This window comes from Cololabis saira, chromosome 14, assembly GCF_033807715.1.
Source record: "Cololabis saira isolate AMF1-May2022 chromosome 14, fColSai1.1, whole genome shotgun sequence".
NCBI lineage: Eukaryota > Metazoa > Chordata > Actinopteri > Beloniformes > Belonidae > Cololabis > Cololabis saira.
The window spans coordinates 21,216,150-21,229,308 of record NC_084600.1 but is presented as its reverse complement, the minus strand read 5'-3'; the positions used below and the strand labels follow the sequence as shown (position 1 = coordinate 21,229,308).

Genomic DNA, 13,159 nt, shown 5'->3' with positions numbered 1-13,159 from the left:
TTATTGTGCTGCAGTTGAATACAACCTCATATGGAAACTAAGCAGCTGAACCAGGATGGTGCTGATGTTCTACAACTCACGCAAGATGATGAAATAACTAGGTTTGTTTTTGGTCTCGGTCTTGGGCTGAACTAGTCTTGGTCTTGACTTGCTCTTGGTTTAGGCGGCCTTGACTACAAGTCCAGTGAACTAATAAAACTACATTTTTGAGTGGAAGAAGCAGACTTGAGGTGGTGTTTCTCACCACTTTGCGAGACATTGACGCACCAGCGCTGTTCCTGCATCTGTCCAGCAGATGGCGCTGTTTCCAATCAAATCATGAGATCCCTCCATCAGTTTTCCGTTTCTGCTTCTTCCTCGCGGTCACAGAACCCCGGCTGTGATTGGATGAGAGCTGCACCCTGGACTGGCCATGGGCCTGTCACACCCCTACAGGCAGCTCGGGACCAGGCAACATGCAGGTTGCATTTAGGAGAACAACTCCAGCTGGACGCTCTCAGCTGCAGATCAAGCTGCAAAGGTCCTTCTCCTGAAGGCGGATTTATGGTTCCGCGTTACACCAACGCAGAACCTACGCCGTAGGCTCTGAGTTGGTGTAACGCGGAACCATAAATCAGCCAGACCACCACACACGCCAGCATGCTGATAATTGGCTGTTTAATTTGGCTACCAAAGATATAATGTTACAAGTCAGGAATGTAAGGGTGAGAACAATTAAAAGCTGTACTGACTTAATGATTACTTTTATATTCTGTTGAGGTTGAGCTTTCAGGGTTGTGCAAATGTCTTAGGCACCCCTGGTATTATTCTTGAAATGAAAGTTTATTTCCCAGCTGTGATTATTCCCCAGCGTCTTTTTTTAAATGTATTTTTTAAAATTGTTATTCAGAATCAGACATTCATATCCATCACATTCATCTTATGTGCATATATTTCACATCTGTTATCTGCACCAGATGCCAAAATAGCTTTTTTTATTTTGTACCCCAACGTCTTTTAAGACATAAAAATTTGTTAAATTTGTGTTCTCCTCTGAGGGAATTGCACCAAAGACTGAAAATGAGGTTTAATTTTGCAGTCAATCATTGTGCATTTAATTAAAGAATAACCTAGCCACTTTATAAAGACCTCCAATGTGGATATGTATCTATGTATATGCTGTATGTGTGAATATATATATACATGTTGTTTATACAAAAAACAGAACAAAAACAAAACTAGTCATACCCACCCACTCTCCCTCCCTCCCATATATTTTATATATATATATGTGTATATATATATATATATATATATATATATATATATATATATATATATATATATATATATATATACATACATACATACATACATACATATATATATATATATATATATATATATATATATATATATATATATATATATATATATATATATATATATATATATGTATGTATATATATATATGTATGTATATATATATATATATATATATATATATATATATATATATATATATATATATATATATATATATATATATATATATATATATATATATATATATATATGTATGTATGTATGTATGTATATATATATATATATATATATATATATATATATATATATATATATATATATATATATATGTATATATATATATATATATATATACACATATATATATATAAAATATATGGGAGGGAGGGAGAGTGGGTGGGTATGACTAGTTTTGTTTTTGTTCTGTTTTTTGTTGTTTGCTTTTTTCTTCTTCATTTTCTATTCTGATGTTTCTGTTTTTTCACAAATGAAAATGTACACTGCGTTTATGTAAATCTGGATATCTTCCTCAACATAATATGTTTGACAAAAGCTGACATAACCTGACCAATCGATGCATCTGTCTGCTCTGTTAATGCCACTGAATTTTCAGTTTTTATCTCATAATAAAGAGATGGTTAAAATTGAATATGGATGATCTTCAGAACTTTGATGAGACAGCAGGACTGTCCGGGCCCAAAACTTGTAATTACTTTCTGTCTATTTCTGAATTCAGGACCTCTCAGCCAGGTCCAGTTTGTTCGGGCTGGTGAAGGTTTTCAAGGACAAAAGCTAAGTAGAGACTTTTGGTTGAGAGGAATGTCAGCAGAAGTCTCCATCAGCGTGATCAATAATTAAAGCTGAGAGTTTTCCAGGTGGATGAAAGTAAAAGGTGACAGCTCCATAAAGTTCAGGAAAGATGTTGGGAATTGTATAAAGCTGCAACTTTTCACTCAAAGCTTTAGACAGTTTTTTTTTTATTTCTGAACATCCTCAAGACATGAAGCTCTCATCTGTTTAAACAATAAGAGTGGATTTCGTATATGATTATACAGCTATATTTCTGTGAATTACTGTTATTTTTATCTATTGTTTCTATTTAAGAGCTGGTGTGACTTCCTAAAGTAATCTGATGATTGTTTTATCTTTTGTGATGCTTTGTCAGAGATAACAGCTCTACGTGAAATAGCCATAATATCACCACCTCCTGCGTGATACTGCATCATGCAGACCACAATGACCCATTAAAAGAACATAAACAGTCCGATGGTCATTCAGTACTCACTGAGCGCATTCCCTCTGATAAAGCACACAAGGTTCCAGCAATTCAAGTCGTCTGGCACCTTCACACCAGCTACACTCATGCAAAGGGGGCTCAATCAGATTACAGTATCTGAATTATGCCAAACTTTAAGGGTAGAATTTTGCATTTATTGAAGTAATTCAATAGAATGACTTAAAATGGTAAAGTATAGCTTCAGTTATAAGCTGAGTCTCACTCATAAGTGAAAAAAGCTGAAGTAAAGGTTGTCTTTCTCAGTCCTTATAGCACCCTGATGTACCTGTGGAGTAGTCAGCAGCTCACCATTACCTCCATCTGATCCTGCTGCAGATCACAGGAGACCCAGACCCGGCCAGCATGACAGTAATGAGTCTGTTACCTTCAGCTTCCTCTCACCAGGAGCTCATTGATGGGCACTTTCTCATCAGTGCACAGCTTTATTAGATGCTCGAAGGGGGAGGGGCAACTCCGTTTCCCCCGTCATTGCATGGCGATAGATAAGTATAAGACCCCCCCCTGCAAGAATGCGACCACATTTGGGAAAAAAACGAGCCATTGTGTTGTCTTCTCTTGGTCGAGACGGTCCAAAATGCAGCAGCTGCTGATCCTGCCTGTCCTCCTGACATCCTTCTGGACTCTGTGCTCAGGAGCCGGAGGTAAGTCTGCCCCACGCAGAGCTGCTGGACGACTTGTGGATTTATGTTACATTACATTAGTCTTGCATGGCCACACTAAAAAAAAAAACGTCTGATCATTTCTGGAGACGTTGGTTGATCAAAATCTGTAACTTTTTTAATTCCAGGTCATTAATATTAGAATAATATCAGCTTTTAAAGTATAATTCATGTCATGAACTTGTCATATTTGGACAATAAAAACAAGATGAATGAATAGATCTGATATCTGCTTTGTGGGTCAGCAGCCTTCACAAAGTTACTATTGCGTTAATTCCACGAAGATATAATATTTAATAGAAAATGATTTTCATTCATTTCATTTTATTCTTTATTTCATTCAAAAAACAAAACAATTTAATACAAACACAAATACAAATGTTCCTAACTTATGAATGAAAAGGGAGCAGAAAGAAGAAGAATCTTATCTGATCTGCCCCTTTCACAAATAACATAAATAGAAAATGATCATTTAAAAGAGAGACTTATCAAACATAAGGCTTCTCGGAGGACACACACACACATACACACACACACACCGAGCAGCACCAGCTCAGCTGTCCTGTCCGTCAGCAGAGGTGGCTGCGGACATTCCTGCGTGTGAGCGGCGTGTTCTTCATTACCGACCTCTGGCACCGCGCCGGCCCGGGTCAGGAGCGGGGCTCCCGGCTCCGCATCACGGGGAGAGGAGCAGCAGCTCCCTGAGCTGCACTGATTCCTCTCACTCCCATCTCTCTCTGTTTCTCTCTGTTTCTCTCTGCACCTGCTCGGATCCACGGAGCTGCGTGACGTTTCCTTGCCGCATAGAGTTGTCGTGTGGCGCTATTGTCCCCTTATCCACAGCGGATTATGTAGATTGCAATTCACAGAAAAGCTACTAATATGTATCACTATTTATTTTGCATCACTGTCATACATCAGCTGAGAGACTTGAAGTGTAAGTGAAACCCCCTGTTGTGCGTCGCGGTGAAGTTAGTTTCAGGTTGGCTATTCACCCTGATCACTGTCATTGCAGTATTTATTTTTTCCTATCGTTTTATAACCACGTGACAATTATTTTTTTTCTCATAATGCTTTCAAAGAATTGTGTTTTTTTTTTTTCAAGTTTTCACCACCCGATTGTTTGCTAAACTGTGGAGCAACAAGTGACAAATGAGACACACCTCATTTCAATGAAAATATCAGACTTTTTTTAAAATATTTTTTTCGTGTACTTCCGTTATGACACAGTGAATCAAAATCTATGCTCAATTGTGGTATATACAAAGGTATTTAGCACAGGTTGGTAGTTTTAAAACTTCTGATTTCCTTTAATTGCTAAAAAGTCACTTTGACTGACTGGCCCTAAAAGTTAAGAAATAACTGGGGAAAAATTAAATGAAGACTTTGAAATAAAACAGAAGAAGCTCTTGAATACAAAAAAAATATGTGCCTTATAGGTTTTTTTGTCTATTCTTTTAGTATGACAATTTGGTTTACATTTGGAATCACCGGATTGCTGAATGATTAAAGTCTTGAAAAAAATACATAAAATAAAATCTCACAGAAACATTTGTTTAATTGAAGAACCTCTTTAAAGTTATACATTCATCTCTTGTAGTTATACAGTTGTTTATGTTTGGAGTCACAGATCCACGTGGTCTGGCAGCTACTGAGGGAATTTTCCACAAAAATATCAATAGAACATGGAGAAAGGCCTCAGATGTGATAAAATAAACTGTCTCTTAAGTGCTGTACTTAAGCTTTGTTTTTGAGTCACTGGGTCCCATATTAAAAAAGTAATGTATACATTAAAACAAAGAAAAATAATATAATTAATAATATTGAATAGGCACCTTTTAAATTCAACACAAACACCTGTCTCATTTCTCTTTTTTAGTATGTCAACTCTCTGAAATCACTGGCTGAAACCGTTTTGCAGGTATTAGGGGAACTATAAACAAATTAATAAAATAAAAGATAAATATGAAGGAGAAGAATTCCTCAAATGCCATAAAACGGGGTGTGTCTTACTTTTGTCCAGTAAATGCTACAAGTCTACCTGGATCTGGAGTCACTGACTCATGCAATCTTGAAACCTCAAGCTTATTTTTGCATGAAAATATTCACATAAAAAATAAATAAGTTTCCATGTTAAATGGAAAGGGTGTATCTTATTTGTCCCTTTTAATACCACAGTTCGACTTGGGGTCAGAGTCAATGGCTCACGTGACTTCGGAGTTGTTATTATGGTGTCTTGACTCTTGGGTGAATAGTTGGCAAATATCCAACCTGAAACGAACTTCACCATGACACATTTGGCATTTTCTTGATAAACTTCACGTGCACATTTCTGTCCAATTGCCCTGCAAAAACACCGACCTACTCAGCTATTATTTTCAAATATACAAACGTGCGTGTTCGTGTGTGTCTGGCTCTACAATACAACACAATGGCATGAAAAGCTCCGTCTCAGCCAGACTGTGTGCACATTACATTTTCTCATCCAGCAGACTGTTTGTTGTCCCTCGGCTGCCTTTTGTTTGCCTCTTCGCCCGTTTCCTCCGCCTGCTCTTTCTGCAGAGCTCTCACATCTACTGAAACCCGCTCACGTCGTTCATTTGCTTCAGCGACGGAAGACGAGCGCTGATTGGTCAAGAATTGTGCGGACAGAAATCTGATTGGCTGAGATGAGATCAAACGCTCGTGAGCTACAAAAATAGATATTTCTCCAAATGCAGAACTTTCTAGGTTACTTAGATAACTGTTTAAGCAAAAGCAGTCATGCCAAAGTGTAGCAATGCCTTTCCTACATTGTAATACTCTGAAGATGACGCTATAAAAGGGAGCTGCCCTTCAAGAGAGATGAATGAACTTTTTGAACTGAAATCAATATTTCTGATACATTTGACACTTGCAAGTTGTTTTATGTGGCATTAAATTGTCAATTGCAATGATTTCAAATCTAAAACATTTAGTCACTCAACAAACCACAATGTCAAATCTTTTATGGTGGAAATATTCTTTGCTGGACTTCTAATATGGTCTATTAAAAGAAGGCAGCACTAATGTCATGACTGACCAGTTTTGTTATTTGTACTATGTGTTCCAGCGGGGACATCTCGTCTTTGCAGGAGCCACACAGCCACGCTGCTGAAAATAACACATTTCAGAAGCAGCAAAGCTCTAAGACCTTGTTCAAGGGCACAAATTAATTGCTGTTCTTTAATGTTCAGCATCCAGGACAGAAAGTAATTAAAAATGTCAGGGTTACAATCATTTTTCTTTCCTCCTCTGCAGCTCCCACGTTCATATCACATGCAAATCCTTCAGTGCGAAGAGGAAGTTAAAATTAGACTACACCCGAGAAGTCTTCTCCAGCGCTGGAATATCTCTTAAATGCCATCTGATTCCGCCATAAACTTTTCCCACCCAGATTTATTTATTTTCCCTCACCCGTTTTGAAGCGGGAGCATCAGGAAAAAGGTTCCCCAAAAATAAATCAGAAGTCCTCATTCAAGTGAAATAACAGAGCAACCCTTCCTGATGCATGTATTTCATAAATATTTGATTTGTGAGATATCTGCAGATATTTATGTCTGAGTACAGTGAAAGTGGAAACATGTAATCCGATTGTGAAATATTAACGACAAACATTGGACGTTGGAATCTCGTTGATGCAAACGGTTTCCTCTTCATTCATTCTGATAGCAAGGAAAGATAAAGCAGCAGCGGCAAATATTTGTGAATAGGATGACGATTCCTGTGTATTAGGAGGGTTTGTGTGGCCGGGAATAGCAGCTGAATTCAGCCAATGGGAGAACAATACACTGTTTGCAGAAAGGAAAACAAAATAAACTGTTAATACAAGAAGATGTTTAGAAACATGTACAAAGTCTGGCTGGACGTTTTTCCAGGATATATGACAAGAAAAGCATCCTATTTCAACTCTGGCAACTGTCGGAGTATTGTTGACGTCACCCAGAGATGAACAATGACGGGTTTTGTGAGGATTTATACTTTGCATTGTTCCTGTTGACCTCACATCTTAAGATAAATGAAAATTTGAGCAATGTTTAGTTTGTTTTATTTTCTGTTTCAGACTGGTGCTACGTTTCCCAGTTCACCTGTGAGCATAAATGCAAGGGTAAGTCGTTTCAATAATACATTTCTGTAGATATTCTTGAGCAAAAACCAAGGAAGAAGAGTTATATTTCTGGACAGGATTTACTGATCCCCTCTGGCAGGTTGTAAAAGGATGAACCCTTTCTGATTTTCATCCTCAGAATGACTCTTTGGTGCTTGTCATCCATTTTTCATTTCACTTTTTACCTTCAATATAACTCACATGTGACCAGAAACCTTTTATAAAAGCTGGAAAAAACTCAAAACAGTTTGGGAAAAAAGTAAGTGGCAGTATAGTCTTAAGAAATGAACGAAAGACAAAAGTTTGACTTATTGAAGTTATTTCTAACTTACTGAAGGCTACAGTTTGTTACTGGGGGGGAATAAAAAGTAATTGAGTGTTTTGAAATCGTTAAGATCAAGTATGTGATAGGTGGCGAATGCTAAAGGTCCAGTGATTGACTCCTGTGGTGCTCCACACATGTATACTTGGTTCGTTCTAAAACATGTAGATCAAATTAGACCAGAAGCAGTTTAGCTGATGTTTGATCACAGTCAACAGCTGCAATCTCACTGAATCCTGAACCCGAAGCAACTACTCCACTTCACTCAGCTCTGGTCATTACTCTTCCAGCACCAGAAGAGTGGAGCACTGCCAATACCGATTGTGCAGGAAGGCGCCAGTCCCCCATCAACATCGTCACCAAAAAGACGGTGAAAGATGAGCGTCTTACTCCTCTACAGTTCAGCAACTACCAGCAGATCTTCAGAAGCTCCATCTTGAACAACGGCCACTCAGGTGAGCTCTCGGCCCGTGGACCATCCAACCAACATCAACGCTGCACAGCTGTGGTCTGAGCTGTTTGTTCGGCGTGTGTCCATTCCAGTTCAGGTGGGGATTCCTCACCTCAGCACCATCTCCGGTGGACAGCTGCTGGGTACCTACAAGGCCGTGCAGTTCCACCTGCACTGGGGCTCCAATGGAGGACCGGGCTCTGAGCACACCATCGACGGGGAGCAATATCCCATGGAGGTAATGCAAGCAGACTTCGTCTATAGCTGTTAGAGTGAGAGAGCAAGGATCAATGAAGAATTACACCTCAATCAAAACATGATGATCCACTGCTGAAACTTTCATTTTTAATTTATATATTTCTTTGTATGTTTACCTTGGAAAAAAGTCAACTTTAGAATTATTGTAGCCTAGATGAAAAAACTTGAGTGTTTTTTCAAGTTTTCATTGTAAGAGTTTGTGTATCTAGACACTTCTGGAGTCTCAAGTCATTGTCAGCGGCTAATAACTGTTGAATTTATTAGAATTAATTAAGAATTTCTTAATCAGTTATGTCTTTTAAGATATGTTTTTAATATCTTTTTTAAAGACCTTCAACACTTGAAGCCAAAATTCCAGCTTCCTGTCTGTCATTTAATCACGTCTGTGTCGCTCCTGTTACAGTCAGGTTCTTCATGCACTGCAGATAGTCTAATAATGGTAATGTTTTCTCCTCAGCTGCACATCGTGCACATGAAGAGCCAGTACAGTGATTTGAAAACGGCGCTGAGTGATACAGAGGGCGTTGCTGTGCTTGGATTTTTCTATGAGGTAGGATTTATATTGCTGTAGCGCGCTACTACGGAGCAGGCGTGAGGGTCAAATGAAGCAAGGGTCATGTGTTTGTCTTCCTGTTTTTAGAAATCCAACAGTCCAAACCGAAAGTATGATCCCATCATCAATGCTCTGAGAAATGTAAAAGCTACAAGTAAGTATTGAAGTTCTGGACATTCACTGTCAGCACGGCTGCAGGGCTTTGCTCCTGACTTTGTGCTGCGTGTTTTTGTTTTTTCAGATGGAAACACGACTCTGCCTGCCATCTCTCTGGCACAGCTGATCCCATCTGAGCAGAATATGACCTCTTACTATCGTTACAAGGGTTCTCTGACCACGCCGGGGTGCGCTGAGGCGGTGGTTTGGACCGTGTTTGAAAACCCCATCCTTCTGAGCATCGAGCAGGTTAGAGCTGGAGACGGGCCAGTTAATTTCAAGTAATGAGGTACATCTTACATCTGCCCAGAACCCGGAGTTTAACATTTGTGTTGTTTTTCTGTTTCCTCTAGCTGATGGCTTTCTCCGAGCTTCAGTTCCATGATAACAAGCCGATGACGGGAAACTTCCGGCCCGTCCAGCCCCTCAACGGCCGGCAGGTGTACCGCTCGGGCGGTACCGCGGTCCTGGTCAGTTCTGCCCTCCTGGCGGCGGCTCTCGCCACGGCGTTGGGACTGTCCCGACCCAACTAGAGCGAGGCATCCCGCGCTGCACTGCGACAACCCAAAAAGTTCTGCACCAACCTTCAGCCGAGTCCTGGTTTCCAAACATCTCCTTCATGCGGTTGCTAAGACGATGGGGCGCGTTGCAGTGCAGGGATCACTCACTGGTGTTCCTCCCTTACGACACAGATGACAAAGGTGTTCAAGGAAGGCCTTATGAAAGGTGTTGTAAGGGTTTGACCAGCATTCATGCATGTGTAGTGAAGCAGTAAGTCTTATTTCAGCAATATGAATGTGCCATACAACAGGTTACCAGGCACTCAACCACTCAACACCAGATCCCTTAGTCATACTATCGGTTTTTTATGACTTCAATGTAAACACAAAGACACCCACGTCACACATCTGTAGCACACATAGAGTCTCACCCACCTTAGTCAATGTCAGGTTAGTTTAATGTCTGTCAAGCCAGAGGGAGATGCCAGTGGTTTGGCTCTGAGTGCAGATACCGGCCCCATGATCTGGCACGGTGATGTGTCGCGCTCAACAGAGCTTATTAACGGCACAGAGTTATAAATAGATGAGCTGAGTCACATAAAAACAAGCTCAATTTCAATACCAGCGGTCAAAGGAGTCAGCAGTTTGGCAATTTCTTTCAAAGTCCATCAGCACACAGTGATCTGGTCAAGCAAGCAGGCAGCTGCAGGCTGAAGCTTTGCAGTTCCTCTCCTGGCATCCACCGTTCACTCGAGCAAACCCATGACGAACAACTGCGTGGTGTTCTGAGAGCCAAACTTGCAGCCTCGCTCCTCACAGAGTCACCTCAGGCAACGATGAGATAGCTGCAGTGAGTCACCGAGAGAGTGACAGCCCGCCTGCAGCGCGAGGGTGCCGTCAACGCATCTTCACAACCATCAGTCATCACTTTCATGCATCTCGCACAACTCGCATGGATCCCCCTGTGTCTTGATGTTTCAGATGTTTAGTATAAGCTATACTTCCATCCCTGATGGAGTCAAAAACAGAGCCTGCCAAACCCCCCCCCCCACACACACACACATCTCAATCGCTCTGTTTTCCCTGAGTCGCCCCTGGAATCTCACTAAGCATTTTGTAAGAACATTCGACTGTGTTCGTGGTTTCTAGCACAAGCTTTCAGATGCACTGAATGTTTTCGACTGTGAACTGCACCCCGCCGAGTTCTTGCTCATTTATTCAGGGGAACTTGTTGTGTATTCTTGTGAGAAATCAGTGCAATTTTGCAGGATTTGATGTTACGACTGACCAAGTATTCTGTATATTTTCCATTGTTTCATAACACATCGAGTTATATTTCTAGGCTGTGTAATTGTACACGTATATTTATGTACTGAATGTGTATATTGATATGAGATGCACAGTTATTGTTATTTATGTATTGCAAAGTTTATACTGAATGCAAACACGTATATGATGCATCGACTTGCTCATGACCAATAGAGTTTACTTATGATGTTCAAGTGTATGAGACTGTCGGGTTGTAATGCTTGAAGTTGTCATAAATAATGTAGAGAATGTGTTCCAGTTGAACAATAAACTACATGCCTTTTTACTGGCTGCGTTTCTGCTTGCGTGAAGCACAGATCAAGACACTTGAAGTGGTGATCATATCGATGTTTGGTCTCTTGGCCGGTGCACCTCCGTGAAAGCTGATATGAGGCATTTGCACCCACACGGACTGGGCTGGCTGACCGGTTCCCCTCGTCCTGTCAGGAGGGTGCGAGAGCACTCTCAGAGTCCAATCCCTTAATCCTTTTCTAATTGAGTTCTTGGTGTTATTGAAGGCAATTTTTTTGGCCAGCGTTTAATCACATGATTGACAGGAGATTGTTTGTAAGCGATCAGCAAAAACCTTAAAACCTGAGCTCACGTTTAACTTTTTTTTTGTTTTTGTCACCAACCTCTGAGATGTTTAGCAAGACCTTCTCCAACTTATTTTACAATCCCTTCCCCCTCCTCCTTTTTCTTGCCTCCTGTCATTAAAGAATCAAAAGGCTGTTTGTGACAGACAAGCTTAGGAAGCCATCAGCCTCCCACAAAGGCATGCGAGGAGGCCCAGAGAGAGCACGCACAAAAGCTTTCATGAAAGCCTCCTTCATTCCCCTGCACCGGCTTCGATTGCTCCTCTAAAGTCACAGGAGGGGCTGGGGATCAAGGGGGTGGGTGCTCAGTATGCAGAAGTGGCACCTTGTGAACTATCTGTGACAAAGGACGACATTTTACCTGAGAGGAACCAGAAGCAGCACCATTGTGAACGTGAGCTGCCCACCAGACGAGCAGCTGGCTATCTGACGGGGGGCTGCTCGTAAAGGTCACCGTGTCCATCTCTGTCCGTGTGGGCCCGGGAAAAACAAACAGTGTCACCTTTACTGTCTCCCCTCTCCCCACCGAGCCAGCAGCGATGCCAGTGGTTCTGTGCCAAGCCGTCACAAAGGTATACTTTTATTGTAATCGCACTGCTACACCTGCTCACCTTGCTGCTGTGCTGACAGTGATGTAACTCACGAAGGTGCCCGCCTGCTCTGCCATCATAACGTAACATTAGCCCTGCTTGGAAAATAACCCCCCCCCCAACCTCTTGCCAGGTACTGTAGCGGGACGTAGTCAATGACAACGGCCCACTCTGCCCTATTGTTTTGCTGGAGATGAGGACAGGAAGCAAGCGAACAGAGATGGGAGAGAATGTGAAGCAACTTTGCGCCTTTGAATGAATGAATGAATGAAATGAATGAAAATATATTTATTTCGGTCAGGTCATTCTTAATGTAGACACCAACTAAAAGCATTAGTTCACATAAAAAAAAAAAAAAGAGAGACCTAACCGAAAAGGAATAGGCTGAAGCTATTGCTTATTTACGCCTACCCTTCTCACATGATCCACTTATTCAGATCAAACATACAAAACATAGTACAAAAAATAAATCATATTGTTTACACAATCCCAAACATAATTCCGTAATAGTATCATCTACTGGATCCCTCTTATTTTTCAAACACATTATACTTAAACAAACGTTTGAATGCATGAATCGACTGGCACATCTTCAATTTGTCATCAAGTGCATTCCATATATTTACACCCCTTACAGTAATACATTGATCTTTAATTTTAGTCCTAGACTTTGGTTTTTCAATCATACGTTTCCCTCGAAGCTCATATCTACTTACTCTTATTTTAAACATGCTTACAATTTTACTAGGTAACAATCTGTTGAACACTTTGTACATTATCAATGCTATTTTGTATTCCACTAAATCCATGAATTTAAATGCCCTTAATTTAATAAATAGTTCATTTGATGTCCAAAGTCAAGCTTCATAGACTGTTTGATACAGGTGATAAATGTGACAGATGCTCTTTATCACCTGCTAACCATACACATATGTTCTTTTCCTGCCCAAAGCTATGTTCATTTTGGTCATCTTTCTATAATACTCTCTCAAAAGCCCTTAATAAACCGGTGGATTCTAGCCCTTTAATTTCTATTTT

General features: G+C 40.5%; 1 protein-coding gene across 1 annotated transcript; it reads left to right on the top strand.

Annotated features, from left to right (window-relative positions):
* Positions 1-3,124: 3,124 nt before the first annotated feature.
* On the top strand, positions 3,125-11,221 carry ca4a (carbonic anhydrase IV a). Its single transcript, XM_061740118.1, has 8 exons — positions 3,125-3,243; positions 7,343-7,387; positions 8,000-8,164; positions 8,253-8,398; positions 8,876-8,968; positions 9,059-9,125; positions 9,213-9,376; positions 9,481-11,221. The coding sequence occupies exons 1-8, from the start codon at positions 3,177-3,179 to the stop codon at positions 9,658-9,660; spliced, it is 927 nt and encodes a 308-aa protein (XP_061596102.1). The 5' UTR covers positions 3,125-3,176; the 3' UTR covers positions 9,661-11,221.
* Positions 11,222-13,159: the final 1,938 nt, after the last annotated feature.